This window comes from Dysidea avara, chromosome 8 (genome assembly GCF_963678975.1).
Source record: "Dysidea avara chromosome 8, odDysAvar1.4, whole genome shotgun sequence".
Lineage (NCBI taxonomy): Eukaryota > Metazoa > Porifera > Demospongiae > Dictyoceratida > Dysideidae > Dysidea > Dysidea avara.
The window spans coordinates 19,271,301-19,297,667 of NC_089279.1; the positions used below are offsets into that span (position 1 = coordinate 19,271,301).

At 36.9% G+C, this 26,367-nt stretch overlaps 2 protein-coding genes and 1 long non-coding RNA gene across 7 annotated transcripts in view; 1 reads left to right on the top strand and 2 right to left on the bottom strand.

Annotated features, from left to right (window-relative positions):
- Positions 1-26,367, bottom strand: part of LOC136264458 (uncharacterized) — a 96,603-nt gene that overhangs the window by 64,955 nt on the left and 5,281 nt on the right. The gene's annotated exons all lie outside the window — the stretch shown is intronic.
- On the bottom strand, positions 2,339-3,135 carry LOC136264453 (uncharacterized). 2 transcript variants are annotated; one of them, XR_010705120.1, is made up of 4 exons: positions 2,940-3,135; positions 2,809-2,890; positions 2,638-2,743; positions 2,339-2,554 (listed from the first exon to the last, which is right to left on the bottom strand). It is a non-coding gene; the product is annotated as an uncharacterized lncRNA (long non-coding RNA). The 2 variants fall into 2 exon arrangements; XR_010705119.1 differs by having other exon boundaries at positions 2,340-2,554; positions 2,800-2,890; positions 2,940-3,134.
- On the top strand, positions 4,375-22,492 carry LOC136263595 (uncharacterized). Its single transcript, XM_066058221.1, has 2 exons — positions 4,375-4,492; positions 21,055-22,492. The coding sequence occupies exon 2, from the start codon at positions 21,057-21,059 to the stop codon at positions 22,386-22,388; it is 1,332 nt and encodes a 443-aa protein (XP_065914293.1). The 5' UTR covers positions 4,375-4,492; positions 21,055-21,056; the 3' UTR covers positions 22,389-22,492.

Sequence of the window (26,367 nt, forward strand, 5' to 3'; positions counted from 1 at the left end):
TAAATTTTGAGTTTTTAATTGGAGAATTTGGATATATTATATATATGTATATTTGGATCACTACAACCTACTCCTGACCAGCCATATAAACTGATAGGACTTAAAGGGAACTAAGCAAGTAAACATATAATATTGAAAATAGCATTAATCCATAGAGCATGAACTAGTAAGTAAATTTCAATGGATTTTAATGTTCAAATCTGTCAGCTGCTAGGACTGTGCCTCCAGGCCCCTGCATCAATAGCTCACTACCAAATCTGGAAACCACCTTGGAAAATTCCTAAATATGCCCCTGTGAAAGGAGACAGTACACCAGTATTTAACCACTTTTGGCTTGACTGAATTAAGGATACTGATGAGTTCATACTAAGCACCACATCCTTTGAGTCTGAATATATAGAGGTTTGAGTATGACAATTTTAAGTGTTAGACTTTAGATGCTTCATTGTAGTTCTAGAGTGGTTTAACATGCTGAATTGTTTGACTCAGATATTTTGGTGATCTCTGTTTCCATATATACTTTTTAAGTTATGTATATATACTAGCTGAAAGAACAGGTATCTCGAGAATAAATGATTTAAAAACAGTTAATCAGTACAATGCATACCTCATGGAAGTGCATGCAATTCTTCTTTCGTATGCTTTTATTCCTTGCTATAAAATTATATTGTGCAAATATCCACCATACATTAATGTTATCCTTTGTATTATCCATTGAGCTGAAGTGGTAGTTATGGCAATATGTTATCCCTCATATTACCGTTTGACAGGAAATTTTTACAAAAGAAAAAGTTGATCATTTTGACGAATCAGTTGGATTTGTCAACTTATAGTTCATCAAACATATCCTTAAGCACTTTGAAAAGTATACGTGTTTATATCTGGTTTTCATCAACATTTAATTTGTCAAAGCTTATGAAGTGCGGATTCATTACCTTTTCCTTCCATCAAAATTTCCTGTCGTACGCTATCCATTGAGCTGAAGCAGGGTAGTTATGGCAGTAGGAATCAACAAGCACCTCAGTTAGCACGTACCATAGCTCAGACTGGTCTGCAATCACTCTGCTATAGTTATATACAGTAGTACTGTTTGGGGAACTCTATTCATTTTTGGAAAATTGAGCTTGGAGCTAGTCGCTTCTACCGATACTTGGTAAAAAATCCAAGATTACTGACATTATGTACTGTTTGGGGAACTCTATTCATTTTTGGAAAGTTGAGCTTGGAGCTAGTCGCTTCTACCGATACTCGGTAAAAAATCCAAGATTACTGACATTACAAAATTAATACTGATTCATATCCCATAGAACAACTCCGTTTATCTATAACCAACTTACTGAACCGATCAAACTCTCCACCGAACATCCTACTACTAGGAGATTTTAATTTTCCAGGTATTTCCTGGAGTACTGGTTATGGCCAAATTAGTGTATCAACTTATGGAAGTGGACTGAATAACTTGTTCATAGATGTAATTAATGACGCTGGTCTTGAGCAGTTTGTACAGTTTCCAACACGTCAGAATAGTGTATTGGACTTAGTATTTTCTTCTTACCCAAGAATTTCTGATCTTGACATTGTACCTGGTATTTCTGATCATGATGCTATAATATTTGATTTTGACATAATTCATAAACCAACATCAAGTAGAAACCAACACAAAGTCGCTTTATACCATAAAGGAGATATTCAATCAATAAAAGATGATCTCATAACCTTTAGAAATGCTTTCCTGCTCAGTAACCCTCAGTCTAGATCTGTTGATCAGCTATGGCAAGAGTTTAAGCAAACAGTTCACAAGGCTGTTCTTGATCATGTTTCACACAAAGTAAATAAATCAAGTAATAGACTGCCATGGATAAATAGACAAATGAAAAAGGATATGAAAGTTCGAAAACGTTTGTACGTCAAAGCTAAAAGAACCGCTTTACAATCTGATTGGGATGCTTATCGTAAATTAAAGAATTCTATAAATTCGAAAGTAAGAGCAGCACACAATAACTATTACAGCAGATTATTTAATAACTCCTTCAGTGGAAATGGTCGACAATTTTGGAAGTACATCAGAGCCAAAAAACAAGATAAACATGATATTCCGACATTACTTATAGGTGACCAAACAATCCATCATGCAAAAGACAAAGCAAATGCTTTGAATAATCACTTTAAATCTGTGTTTACAAAGGAAAACTTGTTAACAATGCCTACTATGAATAGTAATACTGAAGTACCCAACATGCCTGATATATCTATCTCACAATCTGGAATACATAAGTTACTTATAACACTTGATACAAATAAAGCTAGTGGTCCAGACCGTATATCCCCTTACATCTTGAAGCATTGTGCAGATGAAATAACACCAATATTACACATAATTTTCAATCATTCTCTGTCAACTAACTCATTGCCATCTGATTGGTTAAAAGCCAATATATGTCCAGTATTCAAGAAAGGTAACCACAGTAGTGTTAGTAATTATCGCCCCATATCTTTGACCTCCATTTGTGCAAAGGTTATGGAACACATTATATATCATTCCATCATCAACCATCTGAACGAAAACAACATATTAATTGAAAATCAACATGGGTTCAGATCTAATCATTCATGCATAACTCAACTAATTACTCTTACAGAAGACATATCCTTTGCTCTAGACCATCAGAAACAAATAGATATCATCCTATTGGATTTTTCTAAAGCATTCGATACAGTACCACACCAACGCTTAATGACCAAACTAAGATATTATGGAATTAATGGCAGTACTTATAACTGGATCCAAACTTGGCTTACCCAACGTACTCAGTGTGTTGTTTTAAATAGTGAATCCTCTAGTCCAGTGTCGGTAATGTCTGGGGTACCACAAGGCACAGTTCTTGGACCTCTAATGTTCCTATTGTATATAAATGACATAACTAAAGACATCAACTCACCACTCCGCCTGTTCGCTGATGATTGCTTGCTTTATAGAGTTATCAATAGTGTAGAAGACATCAACAGACTTCAAGAAGATTTAAATAAACTGTCAGAATGGGCCGATACTTGGCAACTTAAGTTCAATATTAGTAAATGTACAGTTATACGTTGCACGAGATCCTTATCACCACTCACTTACAACTACACACTTCACAGTCACATACTAGATATATCTGATCAACATATGTACCTATATAGGAGTCTTAATTCATAAATCACTGTCTTGGTCACCTCACATATCAAATGTTGTCAATAAAGCATCTAGAACACTCAATTTCTTAAAACGCAATCTAAACAAATGTTCAAAACAAGTTAAAGAATCAGCTTACCTAACAATGGTGAGACCACAACTAGAGTATGCATCTGCTGTCTGGGATCCCTACCACGTTGGAGATATTTCAGAGTTAGAGAAAGTACAACGAAGAGCAGCGCGCTGGGTGTTGAATGACTATGGCAGATTCAGTTCAGTTTCTCTAATGTTGGATCAGTTGAAATGGCCTACATTACAAATTCGTCGGAAATTATCTAGGTTACAAATATTGCATAAGATACACTACCAACAGTTATCACTCCAAATTCCTCATTATTACTTACCAAAAACACGACCAACAAGACAATACCACCATCTTCACTATATTTTACCTACCTCATCCACTACGGCATACCAAAACAGCTATTTCTCAAGAACAATAAACGACTGGAACATACTACCAACTGATACAATTGAAATTGCAGATACTGATCTATTTACAGCTAGACTCCAATCATATTATTGTACCTAATGTATTTGTTTATGTGATTCCTGAGCACACCAGCAGGGCTGACTGCTCAGTAAACAATAATAAAAATAAAAAAACATGCAGTGTACATCTACCATGTTCACCTACTGTATAGCTTACTCCATGCAGTTCAACACAAGGGTCATCAAAACTGTTCAAACCTTATCCACTATTCAAGTGTACCTGAATTAACTATGGGAATAATTTTGCTTGCTTTTTATCAAATATTAAAACTTTACTAGAAGCTAGCTAGCTACTTCTACATGTAGCTATTTAATTTAGTGCTGATTTGGTATTGGTATTTAATCATCTTACACTCATTGCTACGTGTGTTAAGTGTTACATGTATCGTATAAAGGGTGGTTGACCTTTTTGTTGGTCACTGCCCCCGTGCAAACTTGAAATAAGCTTGTCATAGTTAATGTTGCATAGTTACTGTATAATTAACTACTTAATTAGCACACTAACCTTTGTAAAATGCTTTCTCTTCTAACAGGATTGTTGCACAACTGATCCAAGAAGAAAACAACTTCATCCGTAGAAGGAATAGTCTCGCGCCGCTCTGGGAATTGGGACGGGCGTCCGAGGCGATTGACGTGATCACGTGTGAAAATTTATCCACACATTTAATTACGCGCATCTAATATTCGATTGTGTCAGATCGTTTTGTGTACAGTTTCTCCTTCAATCTACTGAAGATGTCGAGTATCCTAAACCAGACATTAGCGAAGGTGATTGTTAATTAAGCTATTGTACATGTAGACTATAATCAGATTAAGGCCACTCCAAATAAGACTGTAGTTTCCCGTCCTGAGGTTTTCGTTTTTCGGTGCGGGCGGGAGGCTTATTATCATTACTCATTATTAAAGATTCGACTGCTCTATTAGAGTATCTCGATCTTGAGAGGATTTCGAGGTCATGAAAATGGCAGTTTTTGCAAGCTAGCAACCGTTAGAACTGTTCATTTTAGGTTTCATTGTGCTTTTTAGCAATGCAAAATAAAAGGCTCCATGAGAAGTTTCCAGAAAGCAGCACAGGGAGTGGTTTTGGAAAATAATGACAATAATGACCTTTTAATGCGGGTGCCCAGACGTGATGCGGGCGGAGGACGGGAAACTAAACTCTCATTTGGAGTGGCCTAAAAGAGATTAGTCTGATAGTCGTACGTAAATGCCAAGTCCAGTCAATCCCTTTGGTGTGATTGAAGACCGCTAGATCAAACGTACAACAATACAAGTTTATAGTTTAGACTATATATACTAACCAAAGATAAGGCCACTCCAATTGGTAATTATGTTTCTGGTCCACCGCCCGCATCCTTTTTTGGAGAACGTGAAATTTCAGAAATACATGGGTAAAATGCCCGCATCAGCTTTTTGAAAAACCTGGATTTCAGAAACAAATATTGGGCTGCAGTAAGTATGCTAAATCTAACTATCTAAGCGTCATAATTTGTATTTATCAGTGAAAACCTGCAAGAAATGGGCAGAGTGCATAGTACTGATCGATATACTCTAATAGAACAGTCAGTAAATCACAAAAATACTCTAATTGAGCAGTCACTTCATTGTTGCTTTGTTGCTGAATTCCGCCCGCCCGCACCTAAAACTGATTTTCAAAGGACCAGAAACATAATTACCAATTGGAGTGGCCTAATGTACCTTTTCATATAACTTTAATACCCTGTAATGCTTTCGTGTGATCATCACAAAGGATCGCGGGGAGTGGACCTATTTATTTGAATATTCTGCTAACTCTACAATATAATAAATTGGTAATGCCTAACAATACAGGGTGTAGGTAAAAAGTGTGATATTGTAAAGTAGCCTGCTTTCTAATAATGCACCTATCAATATATCCCCGATTGCCACAGATACTGGCTGAGGTGGGGGAAGGTTGGGATTTGCATCACTGAAAATTACAATTCCCCACCTATAGCTACTGCAGACCTCTCAACTTGGAACTTGAGTCAACCTTGAGGATCCCAGCAGTTAGTATCCATGCAGTAGACTTTAATTAAGCCCTCCATCGGGTTATGATATTCTACTGCCAGGACAACCAGCCACACAAGAACAATTTAGCAGTCTTTTACTTAACTGTCAAGTATAATTGTAATTTCCACTTAATCTTTGACTTGGTGCTGCTATTTTGAGTAGACCATTGGGGATGTTTCTGATAACCTGTCAGTGAGCATCATTGTTTAATCGACCACATTAATAGCTAAGCCTCATCCCTAGACATATAAGCTGAAGTTTCCATGCCGTACATTCTCTATATTGTTACTAAAATTGTTGAGTGCATTGATCACAACGTGAGCAAGATGCCATCCAAAGCATCTTAGTATTAAAACACCTCGGTATTAAAACGTCTTTTATATAGTCATACAGTGGAGCCCGTAATGTGTGCCTACCAAAGATGACATGCATATTCATTTTAAAAGAAACTGTTTGAAAACGCATGACCTATCTACATGAGTGCATGCTGCTGTTTACCGCAGCTCATCATCCACCTATACTACCATAGCTACAAAGTGTAGTTAAGAACTTAATTTTACATACAAGCTTCTGAGCCTGCTCTGGAATCACGTGACTCGCCAAGTATTCATTAATCATTTGCTTGAGAAGACCATCTCCCATCAGTCTATATATAGCATCTTCATCCACAGAGTGTATCCACGTACAATAGCTGCTTCATAGAGTGACAGTCAGTCATCATTCTATTTTCTTCCTAATCCGCTCCAAGTTTCACGTTTATCCTCCATTTTTTCAAAATAGCATCACATGTTGCAAGTTGAGTGTTCACTATTTCGAAAAGTCTAGCCTTCTGATAAGCACTTGAAACATTTATAAGCACCTAGCAATCAATCACGTTGATGCTTTGATCAAAATACAGGTACTTGACCAAAATATTGATGAAATACTTTCGATTGTGGGTTTCAGTTTTGTTTTCTGATGAAAACCTTGATAAATTAAACCGTGATATCAAGGGTGTGACCTTGAGATATTAGTACCTGACCGTGAGACTGAGAAGAAGTCAAAAAAAACTTGACTCACGGTGAAACTGAGAGTTGAGAGGTCTGCCTACTGGGAAAGTATTGGCAATGCAAACCCCGACCAAGTCTCGACTTGCACACCACAGGGATACTGGGGCTAGGAAGGGATTTGTATGGTTGTGTGGCGTTGATCAGCAATGAGTTAGTTCGATGGTATGAATGTAGCAGCTAGCACCTGAGACAGTACGTCCTTCCTAAACTGAAAGCACACACTTTTGCTGCCTGAGTGAATTTCTTTAGTGAAAAAAAATCCCCACTATGTCGGGGAAAGTTAGCTATCAATTCCCCAACCTTTCTTCACCCTCAGCCCGTATCTGTGGTAGTCGGACATTAAATTGATAGGCACATAACACAACAGCATGGCTCAGTTTTAGCCTTACAAATCTAGATGGCTCTTTGGTTCAAACCCTGCTAGACCCCGGCTGTTGTGGTGATCCTTTGGTGCCTACCTCGTGCTATGAACCTGCAGGAGTTTACTAAAGCCGGTTTTTGGAAGGTGAATAATTGGATATTGACCATTTATAGACTGTATTCCAAATGATGTCATGAGATAAAATGGCTGCGGCTATTTGGGGGTATTCTAACAATTTCGAGTGATAGTTCCAATGGGGCTTAATAAAATTCGAATCACTATTCAACCCTGAAAGAAGATATTGACCTAAAACTAACAGGTACAGTTATAAGGGTATAAAATCTATTATCTAATGCGGGGTTAAAATTTTTTAGCTTGTTTTCGAAGTTTAGAAGAAACACTATTGTTTCTTTGCTGTAATGACATAACCCGGTAGTTTCACTTCAATATCTTGCTTGTTAGCCTTTATATCAATCTTCGAAATCTCGATCGCCATTGGTAATAATACTTGAAAATATAAGAGTCCCCCAAATAGAAAATTTGTATGATGTCATTTGGAATACGGTCTATTGTCTGATTGTAGATTAGCAGACATAATGGCCTGTTGGAAGCCTTTGGGTGGTACCAAAGTGACCATCAACATCCTGCCTTACAACAACAGTTATTACAATCACATATTTATACATGCTTTGAGGTTATGTTATGATGTTGTTGACACTTGCCAGCAGGGGTAATTTATGGTTTACCAAGTGGGTGGGCAAAATCAGTTTAAAGCAATACTGGGATTAATAAACTGGTTTTTCCATACTGGTTCGCAACATGGCTACCTTGACAAGATGACTGAGTCTCTGTGTTCCACAGGGTTTTAGTTTCAAGCTTCTGATTCCCTGTATTAACACATTTTAGCCTTCTCAGAGGAGGTTGGCAGTGATTAGCCGCCTTTAGAAATTAACTACGCAAATGTTGATATTCTGGGATGTGTGGAATGTGTAACGAAGTGTGGCATTATTGTTTTCTTCACAAGAATATATATACCCGGAAGATACGTGACAAATAGAGTTATATAATTTTCACCTCGAAATCTAGGGTCTTTTTATAAAACAAATTGCATTACCTTAGTGCTTATAAGAAGTCCCTTGTCACTCCTACCATTTACTAGTTTTAGTATTGTAACTATTGAGGCTCATGTGAAATTTCAAGTCAAAATATGTATGTAATTAAGGTAATATTTTAAAGTAGCGCTTAAATCACTACTGACCTTCTCTGTAGGCCCCTAGTACTGTAGGATAGCAGATGCTTAGGTCATTTGTGATTGGATCTGTGAAACCTGACATAATAGCGCATTTTCAAATTCTTAATTATAAATAGTTTTTATCTACACAGTCAAGTATATGCTTTGGTAAAGAGTTTCCTGTACTGATGAGAACTTGCTGTCCCTACAAAGAGCAATAATAGAAAGATCGATTTGTACAGCAACAATTACAGGCACTGCCACATTGTTATAATTTACGAATGCAATGATATATAGATTTGAAACTTGCACTATCATACCATGTTACCATGAATAGGTGAAATTAGTTTCTGGGTAAGTTTTTTTGTATATGTCCTTTGTTCAGCACAAACAAAGATGAAGTCAGTGAAGAAAGATTGACTGGCATGCTATCTCTCGATGTGACATAAACAAATGCTCATATATATCTTATGTTTCCGTTTGTCTGCTGCAATGAACTAAGGTATTCAAGATTAGACAAATACACTGATATCCATTTCTTTACAGTTAGAACTTTTCTTCACAAAGACAAAAAAATTATAGGATTTTTTTAGTAAGATGCAAATATTTACTCATTTACACTGTTATGTAGGGCTCATAGCAGATATCTTAGTAAATTGTAAATTCATAAATGTCATCCCTTGCATTGTTATATTCTTGGAAGCATACTGCTGTACAAAGCCAAAGTTGTTTGTGAATAGTTTTCAGAACATGTTCGAATGTGCTACACAAAATGGCTAAAAGAACTGCTTGACTCATAGCTTATAATTACTATGTAGTAAAGATATCACTTTAATTGTATATATCTCTAACCTTTAACCAAGGGTACTAATTATATAACTAGTTATGCCAATATGTGGGTCACACCATGACTAGTATTCGAGTATAGTCCACGGTTTATGCTAGTAAATTGATGTCAAGTATAGATGGGACCATTGTAGCATTGAAACTGGATCAGTACCACTGGCCTGGATGACTCACTGTCCTAACCAGAATGTAGTTTTATTTAACCCTTAAACCCGCAGCTGTTTTATAAAATGCAAGCACTGAAAACGCATAATCCAGTAAACTGGATCGCATGCATGCCTTGTAAAACTAAACTCTATAACACAAAAACTGTTAAAGCTATCTAAAAACGACACATACCATCTTACTCACCGTTAAATTTTGGCTTGAATGGTCCCATACATCGTTGCGTCCATCCAACCCAGAGATACTCACTTCACTTTGAAAGAGTAAAGGAACTATCCCTCTGTCTTCCTTCTTCACATAATGATGTACAAAAGGCCTTAACTCGGCCGTACTTCGTTGTATTGACTTTTGCTTGGTGTCATGGTACTCCTCACATGATGGCAATTCAGTTGATATATAGATATCACGTGATAACGTCACTGTCGGACGAGCACATGCAATGATGATACGAACATGGAAGGATGCAAAATGATTCAGCGTGTCGTAGTGGGTGAGTTCCTTGTTTGTATGTTGAAAGTTTATATATAGGCAGATAGCTTACTCTTTGCCAATTAATAAAATCTGTTTTTCAAAGCGATCAGATAAACGCTTCATGAGATATGCTTGTTTGTAACCACCTATATATATATATGTAAATTGGCAAAGTATTGTGCGTTTTCAATTCGTTTTTATCAAATCCAGTTTTCTGGATTATGCGGGTTTAAGGGTTAAAACAGAGGTGTGCACAGATAGCTATTTGGGTACAATCTTGAGCAGTAGCCATGTATTATAGCAAAAATCATCTGTTACGGTAAGAGGTAACTGTGTAGGTATGTTTGGAAAACTACATTTTTTCGTACTAGACTGTCAAGCACCCTTGCACATGCCAACCATTAAGTGGGTGTGACTCCACGTAAGTTTTATAGATACTAACAAATGCTGGATGGATTGCTCTAGCTTGACCTATATATCCTTGTTTCATCACTCTTTTTTGATCTATAATTACCATGTCAGGCCAAAAGGCTGGAAGACTATTGTAATGATTTACTACATACCTGCCTTCTTGATGTTAAAGTTGCCAACAATGAGGGAATTGAAATGTAGGTATGCATACATCCACAGTTACTTCATTGGCCAATCCAGGATTCTATAAAGTGAGTCAAACTTGCTTGACCTGGACAAAATGTGGCCCGGGTCACTGGATCCAGGTAGGACCTATTAAATAAACTAATCAGATCAAATGAGGTCTTCGCGATATCTCTGTGCCCTATATGTTGTTTTTCATGCTGCATTCTTTACCACTACTGTGTGGTTTCTGGGATTACTATTAGGTACTTTGTGGTTATCTGTGTAAACAATAACCAAGTTAAAAATGCCAAGAATATAGTTTCATCTATTGCTAGGCTTCTATATATTCTGATTGTAAACTGATCTATGACAGTACTGATGCAACTCTACACAGTGTAGACTATTTAATTGTAAAGTGTTAATTCTGATCATAAAGTTTCTAATAGAGCCCAGCATAGTATGATTACTACAGCTGCTTAGGTGGATGATACTATGTACTACAACAAAATATGTGACTTGTCTCAGCAAAAACCTGCATAGTTTGCACAAGCATACAGCTGTACTTTTTAAAATAAAAATGATATTATGCATGGTACAAACAAAGAAAATACATAAGCTTTGATCAAGCTATTATTCAGGGAAAAAGTCTCGAATTGATTAAATGTTTATATCATCTTATTTTCTTGCTCATGGAAAGTTTGATTATCTTTGTTTCATTCCTGTAGCCCTGCATGTCATGTATGTTTATGTGTGTTTATGTAGATGTAAACAAGATTGTTGTCATTTCTGCATTTAAAACACCTTTATACTTATACGCACAAGTAAAAAGAAATTTGGAAATTGTACAAACTAGATGCATGCAGATTTCTGCTGAGATAGTCAGTAAAAGTAAGCCACGTGATTTATATCATACAGTACATTATTACTGTGTAGTAGGGATCATGGAGGTTTGGGTTTTCTTGTTAAAATTATCACCCAATAACCAGCCTCACTTTTCCTTTATAACAGCGTGGTTAGGCATAACCAAGTGCAAAAACAAATGCTTTCAGAGTGACCCAAAACCCTTCCAACAGTTTCTATAGAATTTCCTATTTAACTGAACTATCTACGTTACTGCTCAAATGTAATGTCGTCTCGTGAGAGTGTGATCGATTATAAAGTTCACTAATTAAAGGGCGTGGCACCCATTTTACTCATGATTTTTCATCCCAAACGAAATGTGATGAATACTCGCAAGTGAAATGGATATCATGCCCTTTAATTAGCGAGTTTTTTTATCACTCACACTCGAGAGATGGCGTTGCATGAGCGGTACGTACTGTACTAGCTGACTAACTAACTGATTCCTTTAGCCAAACATAAGAACTACAGTTAACGCTACGGGCTTGATTTCTTCACTGTTTGACATTGCTTTGGCCCGAGACATGTATGCCTTTTGTGTCCCATTTCTTTCTCCACTACCACGTAGGTGTTGATTTGCGAAAACGCATGTGCAGCTGGCTGTCATGAGCATCATCCATAATTTCCGTAGTGACTTGATTGATTACATAGGCGCTTCTCATAGTAGTTGTTTGTAATGTTGTATTAAGACTGAAAATGAAGCAGACCGACCATTCACTTCCCAGTAATTGATAGTCAGGTATAATCGCATTTTCTATAGTGACTGGAATGATTGTAGAGGTGCTTTTTGTACTCTTCTTCATATGTAATGCTGAGAAACAAAGCTGAAAATGAAATGAAATAGCCACATTGCTTTCTAGTAAATTGATAGTCCTCGTTTCATTGCTTTTTACTCAGTATAAAATTTGTAATTTTTCTTTCACCTTTTAGTAATATGATACAAATTCTATGTAGGCTGCTAAGTGTGTGAGCCTGTCAGCAGAGTGGCTTTCATATCCAATGTGTATTATTTGAAAAGTTTATGGTGTTGCATGTGTGTTGAAATGTAAGGTTTAGTTGCCATTGCTGGTATCACAGTGACCTCAAGGAAATAATGGAATGTACTGGCATATTTGAAATTATTGTTTTGACCATGGGCCAAGAGAGATTTTTGTCAATGTATCAACAATTTGTTTAGTGTATTTCTCCACTACTCCATTGTAGGTCATCAAATATTAAACATTGTTTTGTCAGCCTGCCTGCCTGCCTGATCACAGTCACAACACAATCACTAGGCTGGAGGTCAAACGAAGCAGCACACAAACACCATTTTATGCCACTACAACAAACTTACCAGTGGCACATGCCGCTTGAAGTTCTGACATGTGTGTGTCCTCTGTACCTTTTATCTTCAATCAGGCTAGTTGTCACTTTATTCGTGCAACATGACTATAATGAGGAGTAAATTTTCTGTGTCAGTTCTTTCCTTGAGCAACATATTTGGACACCACGGAATTATTTAAAGCACTTAGGCTACTGTAAGAGGTAGCTACCTATTATTTCATGAAAGGTTTGAAACCACGCCCATTAGCAATCTAGGTTGACTAATAATGATCGAACACGGAGACCACACCTACTAATAATCTATTAACTTGAACACGATGACTTCACCACCTTATTGGTCTAGCTATAATAGCATGGTAAAATGACTCTGAAGGCATTGTATAGATTGGTAATGCCTAATAATACAGGGTATAGGTAAAAGGTATGATACTGTAAACTAACCTTCTTTCTAATAACACAGCAGCATGGCTCGATTCTAGCCTTACAGGTCTACTCAAGAAACTTGTATACAGCAGTCATTCTAATACAACAGTCATGTATGATATTGTAATAGAACAGTCAGATATGTGTAGTTGTATGCTATAACAAAACACTAAACAAACTAGTATATATTTTAAAAATTAAATTTTAAAATGAAGTAGGGATCCAAGTGATAAAAAGTAGTAAAACAAGAGATGAATGATGGTATTACAGCATAGCTCAGTGGGAAAGTATTGAACAAAATAATTGTTATAACTGCCAATGTAGGGATTTTTCACAGAGCTATGCTGTAATACCATCATTCACCTTTTGCTTCATTACTTTTTATTGCTTGGATCCCTACTTCATTAATTTCTAAATAAATTAGTTCGTTATTTACTGACACTTTGAAAACCGTCTCTGTCTTGATGCTTTTGGGTAATTACCCATTATACTTAAATTATGCTGCTGGGACCTACTTCAGGTTAGAATCCTCCATTTGAAAAGTACACTGTGTCTGATTGTTTGACTGCTCTATTAGGGTATACTTCTTTTTTAAAGAGGAAACCATTGTGATACTTACACTGTAACTTACAGATATTTGTACACTGTAAACCGTCAGTGTGATATCCTATGACTTAACCATTATTTGTCCTACAGCATTAGTTATAGTGTGTAAATAACAAAGGTTTGCATTTTTATAGTATGTACACTAGTGTTGTTCCAGTATTAAGAAATTTGTTAGTATAGTATTGGTATTAGTATTTGACCTTGACTTTCAATGATGGTAAAGTACTAGTATTACTTTTGGCATGAAAATTTTCAAAGGTAAGTGTTTTAAAATATTTGCTACCAAAATTTGATTTAGTAAAGTATAAGGTCACCAAAAGTTATAGTAAGTATACCGTACGCAAGGAAATTTTGACGTAAGAAAAATTTGACGAATTCAGACTTCAGCAGATTTGACGAATAAAATGTTGACGAAAATCAAGAAATTGTAGGCAAAACCTGTACTTTTAACCCTTTAAGGACCGCTGCCATAATATTACGTCCAAAGTAGGTATTGCTCGAAAGACCAGCGCCGTAATATTATGTCCAAGATTATTGGCAGTAAACAAAGAGCTATAACTCCGCAACAAATGAAGCTATTAGATCGAAACAGGGGCCACTGTATTCGCCATTCATAGGCGATTCTTTTGATATATAAGGCCAACTTATCACGCAAAACTAAGCCTGTGTAAAATTCCTAACAAAGTACAAACATTTAATATTTACACAACAATAAAACTAACCTTGTAAAAATCGCTCCATAACTTTGGCTGTGTTCATTGTATTAACTTCAAATAAAGCTCAGAGTGCTCACTATTTAGAGGCGAATAATTTTATATACAAGATCACGTGATGCGGTTTTAAAAACTAAAATGGCGGATTGTTTTTAGTGATTGTGTCACGAAGAAATCGATCGCGTGTAGGTGTTTGAAACTCACCTTAGTGCTTTTAAGACATTGGTTCTACGCTTTGGTAAGTTAGATAATGTTGTTTATTATTGTCAGGCGAGTCTTTTAGTATAATTTGTTATACAATTGAGTACTTGTAGGGGCTTTGTCAATGCTATAAACTTATTACATTTTTTTTGAAACACTAAATGCGCAATAATCATAAAACGTGTGGGCTTTCAGGGTAGACTATGCGCACAATTTTTGGTCCTTAAAGGGTTAAGGGCACTTATAAACATTTGACGAATTTAAATTTGACGAATTAAACCGATTCATCAAATTTTTTTAACATCAAAATTTCCTTGCGTACAGTAGTTAGTACATAACATAACCAGTTATTCTGAATATGCCGGTGCAATCTACAGATTTTTTCGAATAAATATTCCTGTCTAAATTTTTCTGCATTAGTCTGTTTCTCTTCCACTAGTAGCATCCCCACCAGTTGAGAAAATGTGTTCTATAGGGGCAGTTGAAGCTGGTACTGCTAAAATATCAGGCTATTAAGGAGCTATTACTGGATAATGCTTCAGTTTTCCAACCCAGTAATCTAACGGATCCATTCTATGCTCTTCAATGGTTATTCTGGCATCCAAATTCCAAACAGTTACAATGAACTCCAACAGTTCTAGTTATCACTAAATTTATGCACTCTATACTACCTATTAGATAGATCAAACAACATGAGCAAATTAAGTGATTATTGGAGCCTAAGCACAAAAAAAACACTTTTAAGGCTCACCTACTTGTGGTGGCTTTGAAAAGAAATCTTCAAAGTTCATAGAACTCAGCTGGAATAAATGAATGAGTCACTTATACAATACTTACTAAATCTTGATGAAGCAATTATGAGTAAAGAGTAAGTATTTAGTATCTTTACTAAAGTATTGAGTATCTCTTTAGTAAATCATCCAACATATGGTACAGTATTAGTAAGTAATACTAACAGAAAAAGGGCTATACTTTTCCAAAGTAAGTATTAGTAAAAGTGTACTGGAACAACACTAATGTACACGTGTACAACATGTTATCAAGACACACGGTAGTGTGTCGTGCGGCCCAAGAAGCCGGCGCGTAACACCCGTGAGTATATTGACAGGAAGAAAGAAAACGCAATTTTCGCACCTCCGTAGCTCTGTGCTGCCTTGATGAAACAAGACGATTTTTGCTGTGGACACTCCCTCCACCTTCAGCACTCCACATTCCAAATTTGAGCGAAATCGCTTTACGCGTTCCCGAGATATGCAACTTCAAAAATTGGCTTAGTTTCTTCGTTTTTTTTTTTTCTTCTTCTTATTTTTCTTCCTCTTTTCGCACACTTACAAAAACTGCTATAAAACGCGAACACCATATCCGATCGCCTTGAAATTTGGCACACTGAAGGGGGGTATAAAGGCGCATCTCTGTACCAACTTTGGCTGGAATACGATAAACAGGCAAAGAGTTATGAGCGATTAATCACGAAAAATAACACCAATATGTTGTCACGCCTACAGGGTAAACCGCGTATGGGAAGAAGCTGAAAATCGGCGGGTGAATAGGTTAACTATTGAATCTCAAACCTTTTGTGGTTTGAAAGAAATCGAGCTAAAAACCAGGAAGATACAACAAAAAACCAACAGTGTGTAACAATTATGCAATCGAGATTAGCTAATAAAAAACGACTGCTTGCCACGTCTACCAGGTAAACCGCTTGGGGTAATGCTTTGAAAATCGCTGTACAGATGGAGTTATCATCTTAGAAAGGCTCTTCAATGGTGTAGAAGAATCAGACTTAAAGCCACGGAGTTATAACACGAAATCCAACTTGGCGTAGCAAGTGCGAGATCGAGATACTCTAATAGAGCAGTCATCCTAATAGAACAGTCATCCTAATAGAGCAGTCACCCGAAGAGAATTCAAGAGATCAGTTAGAAACAAGTAACCTGTATAGAGATCAGCTACAAACAAGTCACCCTGTAGAGAGATCAGCCACAAACAATTCACCCTGTAGAGAGATCAGCTAGAAGAAATTACCTTGTAGGGAATTCATGCAACTATAGAAAGAGATAATTCAGCTAGAAGAAATCACCTTGTAGAGTTCAGCTACAAAGAAACCACAATGTAGAGAGTTCAGCTACAAACAAATCGCCCTGTAGAGAGATCAGCTAGAAGAAGTTACCTTGTAGAGAGTTCAGCTACAAAGAAACCATCATGTAGAGAGTTCAGCTGCAAACAAATTAGCTGTAGAGAGTTCAGCTACAAACAAATGTCCCTGTAGAGAAATCAGCTAGGAGAAGTTTCCTTGTAGAGAGTTCAGTTACAAAGAAACCACCATGTAGAGAATTCATTTACAAACTAGTGACCCTGTAGAGACATCAGCTAGAAGAAGTTACCTTGTAAAAAGTTCAGCTACATAGAAACCATTCAGTGAAGAGCTCAGCTGCAAACAAATCACCTGTACAGAATTCAGCTACAAACAAATCACCCTGTAGAGAGATCAGCTAGAAGAAGTTACCTTGTTGATAGTTCAGCTACAAACAAATCACCCTGTAGAGAAATCAGCTAGAAGAAGTTACCTTGTAGAGAGTTCAGCTACAAAGAAACCATCATGTGGAGAGTTCAACTGCAAACAAATCACCTGTAGAGAGTTCAGCTACAAACAAATCTCCCTGTAGAGAGATCAGCTAGGAGAAGTTTCCTCGTAGAGAGTTCAGTTGCAAAGATACCACCATGTAGAGAATTCATTTACAAACTAGTGACCCTGTAGAGACATCAGCTAGAAGAAGTTACCTTGTAAAGAGTTCAGCTACATAGAAACCATTCTGTAAAGAGCTCAGCTGCAAACAAATCACCTGTACAGAATTCAGCTACAAACAAATCACCCTGTAGAGAAATCAGCTAGAAGAAGTTACCTTGTTGATAGTTCAGCTACAAACAAATCACCCTGTAGTGAGATCAGCTAGAAGAAGTTACCTTGTAGAGAGTTCAGTTACAAAGAAACCATCATGTGGAGAGTTCAGCTGCAAACAAATCACCTGTAGAGAGTTCAGCTACAAACCAATCTCCCTGTAGAGAGATCAGCTAGAAGAAGTTACCTAGTAGAGAGTTCAGTTACAAAGAAACTACTATGTAGAAAGTTCAGCTACAAACTAGTGACCTTGTGGAGACATCAGCTAGAAGAAGCTACCTTGTAGAGAGTTCAGCTACAAAGAAACCATTCTGTAAAGAGCTCAGCTGCAAACAAATCACCTGTACAGAATTCAGCTACAAACAAATCACCCTGTAGAAAGATCAGCTAGAAGAAGTCACCTTGTAGAGAGTTCAGCTACAAAGAAACCACCATGTAGGGAGTTCAGCTAGAAGAAGTTACCTTGTAGAGAGTTCAGCTACAAAGAAACCATCATGAAGAGAGTTCAGCTGCAAACAAATCTCCCTGTAGAGAGTTTAGTTAGAAGAAGTTATCTTGTAGAGAGTTCAGCTACAAAGAAACCACCATGTAGGGAGTTCAGCTAGAAGAAGTTACCTTGTAGAGAGTTCAGCTACAAAGAAACCATCATGAAGAGAGTTCAGCTGCAAACAAATCTCCCTGTAGAGAGTTTAGTTAGAAGAAGTTATCTTGTAGAGAGTTCAGCTACAAAGAAACCATTCTGTAAAGAGCTCAGCTGCAAACAAACCACCTGTACAGAATTCAGCTACAAACAAATCACCCTGTAGAGAGATCAGTTAGAAGAAGTTACCTTGTAGAGAGTTCAGCTACAAATTTAAAGAAACCATCATGTGGAGAGTTCAGCTGCAAACAAATCACCTGTAGAGAGTTCAGCTACAAAGAAACCACCATGTAGGGAGTTCAGCTAGAAGAAGTTACCTTGTAGAGAGTTCAACTACAAAGAAACCATCATGAAGAGAGTTCAGCTGCAAACAAATCTCCCTGTAGAGAGTTCAGTTAGAAGAAGTTACCTTATAGATAGGGCTAAAACGAATATTCTAAATGAAAGAGAACGAATATTTTTAGTCAAGAACGAATAATAGAATATTCTATATATATAGTGTTATACTCTTATACAGTGTATATGTGTTATTTCTTATTATTTGTATTCAATTGTAAAACATCATTAAAATTTGATACAGTATATAGGCAGCTTTTGAAATGAAGTAAGAGTGTAGCTACTAGAGGTGTACCGATAAAGATTTTTCAGCTGTATTGATATCTGATTAATTTGTACCTAAAAGAGCTGATACTGATTATATACCGATTAAATTATTGTATATTCGTAAATCAAATAGAACTACAGGTATAGCTACTACATGATGTATATTCTAATGATTTGTAGCATTGAGAAAAGAGAAGTGATGTAACTTTACTATATTGCACAACTACTTATGGTGGTGTGGCCTCTATTACACAACCCAGACAATTAGGCACCACAAATATTTTACTATGATACATGCTCCCTTGTCCGGATTACTCCGTATTTTGATTAGTTACCAAGATGGCTGTAATACACAGGTGATCACTTTAGTTTTCCTGTAGTGCAGTTTTTTATTCTTAAAGTGCAGCTAACAGCTACTGTTCTGGGTAAGAATGCTTTAACACTAATAGCAGTACTCACACGCGCAGTCGTATGGCTTCTCGTAACTTAGCGTTTATAGAATAGTGTAGAGAGGCTTTCTGTTTGTTTGTAGCGAGCAAAAAGGCTTTTGATAGCTGGCCATGCAAACTAATAGATTCATAGAACGTTTGTGCCCATTATTACTGAAAATGGAAGGCAAATCAGCAACCGATCGCGATCTGATCACCCTCGCGATCACCGATCCGATTATTGGTACATCTCTAGTCCAGTGTCTGATGTTGTAGAGACTGACAAAGATTCCTCATTACTAGTGTCCGCCATCTTTACTGTAATTTCGATGTTTCGAATTCAATAATTCCTTCGAACGAAGTCGAATCGAATACGAATTCGAATATTCGGTATATTCGTTTTAGCCCTACTTGTAGAGAGTTCAGCTACAAAGAAACCATCATGAAGAGAGTTCAGCTACAAACAAATCACCCTGTAGAGAGATCAGCTAGAAGAAGTCACCTTGTAGAGAGTTCAGCTACAAAGAAACCACCATGTAGGGAGTTCAGCTAGAAGAAGTTACCTTGTAGAGAGTTCAGCTACAAAGAAACCATCATGAAGAGAGTTCAGCTGCAAACAAATCTCCCTGTAGAGAGTTCAGTTAGAAGAAGTTACCTTGTAGAGAGTTCAGCTACAAAGAAACCATTCTGTAAAGAGCTCAACTGCAAACAAATCACTGTATAGAATTCAGCTACAAACAAATCACCCTGTAGAGAGATCAGCTAGAAGAAATTACCTTGTAAAGAGTTCAGCTACAGTAAAAAGAAACCACCATGTAGAGAGTTCAGCTGCAAAGAAATCACCCTGTAGAAAATTCTGCCACAAACAAATTGCCCTGTAGAAAGATCAGTTAGAAGAAGTTATCTTGTAGAGAGTTCAGCTACAAAGAAACCACCATCTAGAGAGTTCAGCTAGAAGAAATTACCTTGTAGAGAGTTCAGCTACAAAGAAACCATCATCTAGATAGTTCAGCTGCAAACAAATCACCTGTAGAGAGATCAGTTAGAAGAAGTTACCTTGTAGAGAGTTCAGCTACAAAGAAACCATTCTGTAAAGAGCTCAGCAGCAAAAATATCACCTGTACAGAATCCAGCTACAAATAAATCATCCAGTAGAGAGAACAGCTAGAAGAAGTTACCTTGTTGATAGTTCAGCTACAAACAAATCACCCTGTAGAGAGATCAGCTAGAAGAATTTGCCTTGAAGAGTGTTCAGTTACACAGAAACCACCATGGACAGTTCTGTAATAAACATATGTATTATATATATAATTTGTACATTTACTGATTAAATCAGAAATATTTAAGGTACATCTGCTTCATCTTTTCTTCTTCCTGTGGTAAAGAAAAAAAGATAGGTTAAAAAAGTCCCAAAGCAGGCCATAGGCCAGCTTTGGGGTATACAAATACAAAAAGAAGTGAAATCTAATCCAAAACAGCCAAGCTGTAAAAAAAGTGTGCGGCCCTCAAAAAGGCTATGGTGAAAAAAGATGTGAAATCCAAGGTGGCGGCCAAGAAATGGCTGTGATGGTAGGTTAATGGTAAAAATTTTAATAACGACAATTCAGGTGAATTTTGTGCCAATTGACCAAGCGGCACAAAATTCACCTGAATTGTCATTATTAAAATTTTTACCATTAACCTACCATCACAGCCATTTCTTGGCCGCCACCTTGGATTTCACATCTTTTTTCACCATAGCCTTTTTGAGGGCCGCACACTTTTTTTACAGCTTGGCTGTTTTGGATTAGATATATTTATGCCTGATAACAAGATTATAATAGTGCATAGCCTGACACTGCTATATTTGTTTTGTCACATACAGGAATGATGCAGAGTCCAAAAGTGTGTGGCGTTTTTTATGCTGCTCCATATTGTGCCATATCACTGTCCATTGTTCTCTTGTTACTTAACATGATACTATTTGATATCAGTCCCATGTTTTCTGATTATCAGTATATCAGTAAAATTAAGAAAAGATATCCATCTGCTAAACCATCTTTGGACCCACTTGACAACATGGTAGGTGTTGATCAAATTCAGGGAACCGTTTCAGAATTCTCTGATAAGACAATGATATCTTCTCTTCAGCTTATGTCATTGAAGATTTATGTGTATAATTTACCTGCTCGATTTAATAATGATTTGCTCAAGTCAAGACCCAGTTATAGCAGCAAGTATGATTATGATGAAACTGGTTGTAGAACTGAAGCAGCAATACACAACTTCCTACTCACAAGCAATCATAGGGCACACGGACCTACCAAGGCTGATTTCTTTTATGTCCCAGTATATGGCTTGTGCTACCATCAATCTAACATTCACACAGATAATAACCCATTAAAACTATATCAAGAGGCTCTGGCATATATAAAGTCTCATCATCCGTATTTTAATATGTCATATGGAAGAGACCATGTGTGGAGTATTTCTAGTTATGCATTAAAGAAAGCAAGTCATCATCTGTGGCAGATAGAAACTAAAAACTCTATAATGCTGTATTATGGTGTTCAGTCAATTAAGGCCCTTGAGTATGTACCACATAAAGATCTAGTAATTCCTCCAAATTTAAGCAGATATAATTTTACACCATGCTATGAACTATCTTTACAAGCACGACCAAAGCATAGATATGTGGTACACATGGCAAGCTCTTCATTTGGTTTATACCTACCTAATAGGGTGCACACGAACAGTTCAAAGAAAATGTATTATTTTCGACAATTGTTACTATCAACGAAAGTAAAAATTTCTTCTGTTAAATCTAAATCTGTGATTCATGACATGATGTCATCAATATTTTGTCTCTGCCTCCCAGGTTCTCACAGTTGGTCAGAGATGTTTTACTTGTCTATTTTGTCAGGCTGTATTCCTGTATTATTTGGAACTGATATTGAAATAGCTTTCCAAGGCATTGTTGATCCTTCCAGATTCACTGTACAGGTCCGCCTTCAAGACATTGACCAATTGAAAGAGATACTACTAAGTATCAGTCATGAACATGTCACATCGATGCAAAATGAAATGGAAAGAATTTGGAAGCTATTTTATTATGGGTCAAGTGGAATGGCCAAAGAAGTAATTATCAAGTCATTGGTTAAAAGAAAATGTGACAAGCACGTACATTATCACTATTATTCTACTGCAAAATTTCCTTAGTATAACCAGTGCATGTATAGTTCATACACATGTTGAATGATTATACCTATAATATTTAAGTTGAAAAAGGTGCAGGTATGGATAATCCCATCTATTGGTTGAAATACTGATACAATGCTTACACTGCACTGCACAGGTGATGTGCAGTTTTCATCCTCTATGAACTGATGTGATCACAAACCTGCATATATGTACAGGCAACTTTACATGCCTGTGTAATCTTTTATACTGATGCATGTGGTGAGATATTTGCATTTGGGTATAAACTCTGGTTTGAGATATCATGCAAAAACTGTGCAGAAAATTAGAAATTACACGCTATAATTATTGTATACAGATGAATGCGATACTTTGTAATGCATATAACTTAAAAGCATGCAGCAAAAGATTACACATGCATGCCTATCACTCACTGTATAATCTCTCGACTGATCTATGCATGAATCTACTATAGGGATGCAGGTGTGCTCATTCCATTGCAAAACTCATGAGTATACCTGTACTGCTGTGGCAACTGACAAACAACTACTTCTGGATTCTTTCATCAGTTACATGGTAAGGGTTGCAACTCTATGTAACAGGTACTGCTTGGATAGCTATTATGCACTAAAAGTTGGTCCATGCAGTGTCAAAATAGGTCAAACAAGCCAGTATTTGAACTCTGCCTCTGATATACCCCATTCTGATTTATCAGATCACCTTGTTTAATCTGCTCTAAAGTAATCTGTGTAACTGTAAAAGCTATAGTGACACCATGCTGTTAAGGACAGAAACTATAGCTGCTGAATATATCCCTATCAGGAGCAGATCAAGGTTTGGCAAGGAGGGATGCACCATGACCAGGGTAGTATAGCAAGCTACTGTATATAAAGCAGGAGGTCTGAGGGGTTCAGCCCTTCAAAAGCCATATTTTATATGCATCATGACTGACTGAGATTTTTGATGTATTTTTAAGCACAAATATCTCAATCATTATTATTGGTCTGCATTTATCAAGAGCTGCATGCGGTAACAATCATGGTTCAGTTATGAGCCCGAAGTAAGTTGTTGTATACAATGACATCAGGGGCGGATCCAGACTTATGAAAAGGGGGGGTCAAAATGAACTGAGGCACTACATTGTCTCTGGTTTAATTTGGTAAGGTGAGACCAAAATAAAATTTAAAAAAACAAGTTGATGTTGTGCTACTTCTAAAAACCAGGCGCCATGCAGCTAGCTAACTCATCTGGAATAACTATAGACAGTATATACTACTATGAATTAACCAACTATGTATTACTACTTTACAATATGGTAGTTTGGGTTGTGCAATAATATAATTAACTATTTCTCGTAATTCATGAAATATTCGTAATTCATTCAATTACGTTGCTATGCACTGCTAAGGAAGCGTTTGTTAAATAAACCGCTTTTACCAACATATTACGCACAAAACTATCTTCTAAACTGTTTTATAGTGTGACTAACGTGTTTTTTCCCACAAATTCTCTCGACAAAGCCTCAAAGCTGCTCTTCATTTTCGTTCGCGTACGTAAGGGATACGCCCCCTTTCAACTCGAAGCGATAGGCTATTCCTGGCAGTGTACGAGGCCTGCACCGTTGTTTTTCAGTTGCTAAATGCCTGAAAACCTCAAGGGGAAGGTAGTCTGAGGAAAGTCACCACACCCGTATTTCAGTCCGCCGAAAAGAAACCACCTCAGAGCAAAGTTCACCTGTGCAGAAGTTTAATACAAACTTCATTTCACTTTTACTTCTTACGTAAAAGCTGCTTTCACCGTTATTAAACGATTTTGCTCACGTGGGTGCGTACGGACAAACATAGGTAGATAGGTACACACACACACTTTTACGGAAACAATTACAGTAAACCAGGCGCACGCCCACAGCCGGCCGAAGGCCGGCTGTGGGCGTGCGCCTGGTTTAAAAAGGTCACAGCCAGCTGCATGCCCACTTCACCAACTACGCATCTATTGCTGATAAAGTACATAAAAGTTCTTAAATAGCTCACTACACACTGCTCTAATACTGTGACTGCTGTTGTTTTGTATGCCTAATGGAATAGCTATATTGGATGTTTAGTGGAATGACCATAATTATTGTTTTCTGGTAATTGATAGTTGGGGTGAGTGTTAAGTAATAGCTATACTGGCTGACACCATTCTTTCCTTTGGATACAGCATGCACTAGTTTACCAATCCTAATTTATGTACAAAAAGGTAAGTAAACAAATATGAATTACACTTTCTTAGCAGTGCAAAGCAACATAATAATAATTAATGAATTACAAAATACATTTGTAATTCACAAATTACATATTAATTCATGAATTACAAAATACATTAAATAACAGCAAAGGTAATAATAGCATAGCATTAATTATATACTAGTATATATTTTAAATTAACAATTTTTAAAATACTAGTTTCAGGGGGGGCTATTGACCTCCCTCCAAAAATTTTTAGTATACCAAGATCGAGGTACTCTAATAGAGCAGCCATATCATATTTATAAAAATATGCCTCCATTTAGACATCACTACTATTTTTGTTTACCAGTTTTCTGAATTTGACCCCAAGTCTGCTTGGGTGTAACTTTGAAGTTTTATAGTATGTAGCAGTTAACTGTGATGTCATATGTAGGAATGTACTATCCTGTGACAGACCAGGCAAGATTACCTATCATAGTAATGGAGAAAATGCACCACGGCCTGAAAATATAATTTTTCGTATATAGAGGAGTATAAGAGCATACCAGATTATGTGAAGTTGTCCATTCTGGATGATGTGTGTCTTGGTTTAAGCAAGAGTACATAATAATAGAAGAGAGAGGAGAGTGTCTAACTGCTATAGATTCGCCAAACGCACAGCGCTCAGACATTACGCAATCATCTATAGCCACCAAAGGTGACAAACGGCGCTGCTATCTCGATTATAGGCGCTGCCCTCTGAAGTAGGCTTCAGCATTATACTGCTTCAATCAACAGATATTAACAGTCTTCTGTTCACAAAAAGGTATTGATATATGGCTAGCTGTTCTATGGATTGAAGTAGGAGGGTTTGAGCGCTGTGCGTTTGTACAGCCTATATTGAGAGTTAGACACTCTCCTCTCTCTTCTATTATTATGTACTCTTGGTTTAAGATACCTCCATAGTAAGGATCCCCCAGTACTCTATCAAGATCTTACTCCCAGTAACATTTTGTTGACCAATTACCTAGAAGCCAAGATCTCTGATGTGGGTGTTGCTAAAGCTCTGCAAACAAACAGCTTACAATCTTTGACAAAAGATCCAGAAACAGCAGAATTTATGCCCCCTGAAGCTTTAGCTGATGGCTTGCCATTGGATATGTTTTCCTTAGGTGAAGTAATCATTTTTACCACTATCCAACAGTGGCCACACCCAAGATCATGGATACAGATTGATTCCGACACTGGCAATAAGGTTTATCTTTCAGAAGTACAGCGACATTAACACTACCTATACAAGATGACTAGAGATGTTGCTGAATTAGACATAAAACCATTAGAAATATCTTGTCTAAGTGACAATCCTAAGGACTGTCCTTCAGTAGAACAAGTTTCTGCAAAAATTCAGAATGCTAAAAGTGCATGCAGTGAAAAAGTAGTGGTGGTAAACTAATCATGTTAATGATGGGCTGAAGTGTCTGGTGAGCAAGCATCGTCATCAATGAATCTGTAGTCACAACAACTATGGTTGTAATAGTGTATATTTTAGCAAGCTACTGTATGCCAAACAGCCAAGCTGTGAAAAAGCCATTTTATCTTCAATGCTATTATACTCTCCAAGTTGAAATAAAAACATACTAGATCTCTTTTTTACCAACGGTCCATTTACTGTAAAAAAATGGTTTTACCTGGTCTAGGTGATCATGAAGTTGTTTCAGTCTTAACAAAAAGTATACTAACAGTGCAGAAACAACAACGAAGAAAAATTTATTTATATAATAGGGCTCCATGGG

Excerpts from the sequence above, each read along its gene's own strand:
- LOC136263595 (XM_066058221.1), top strand. The coding sequence starts at position 21,057 with ATGATGCAGAGTCCAAAAGTGTGTGGCGTTTTTTATGCTGCTCCATAT.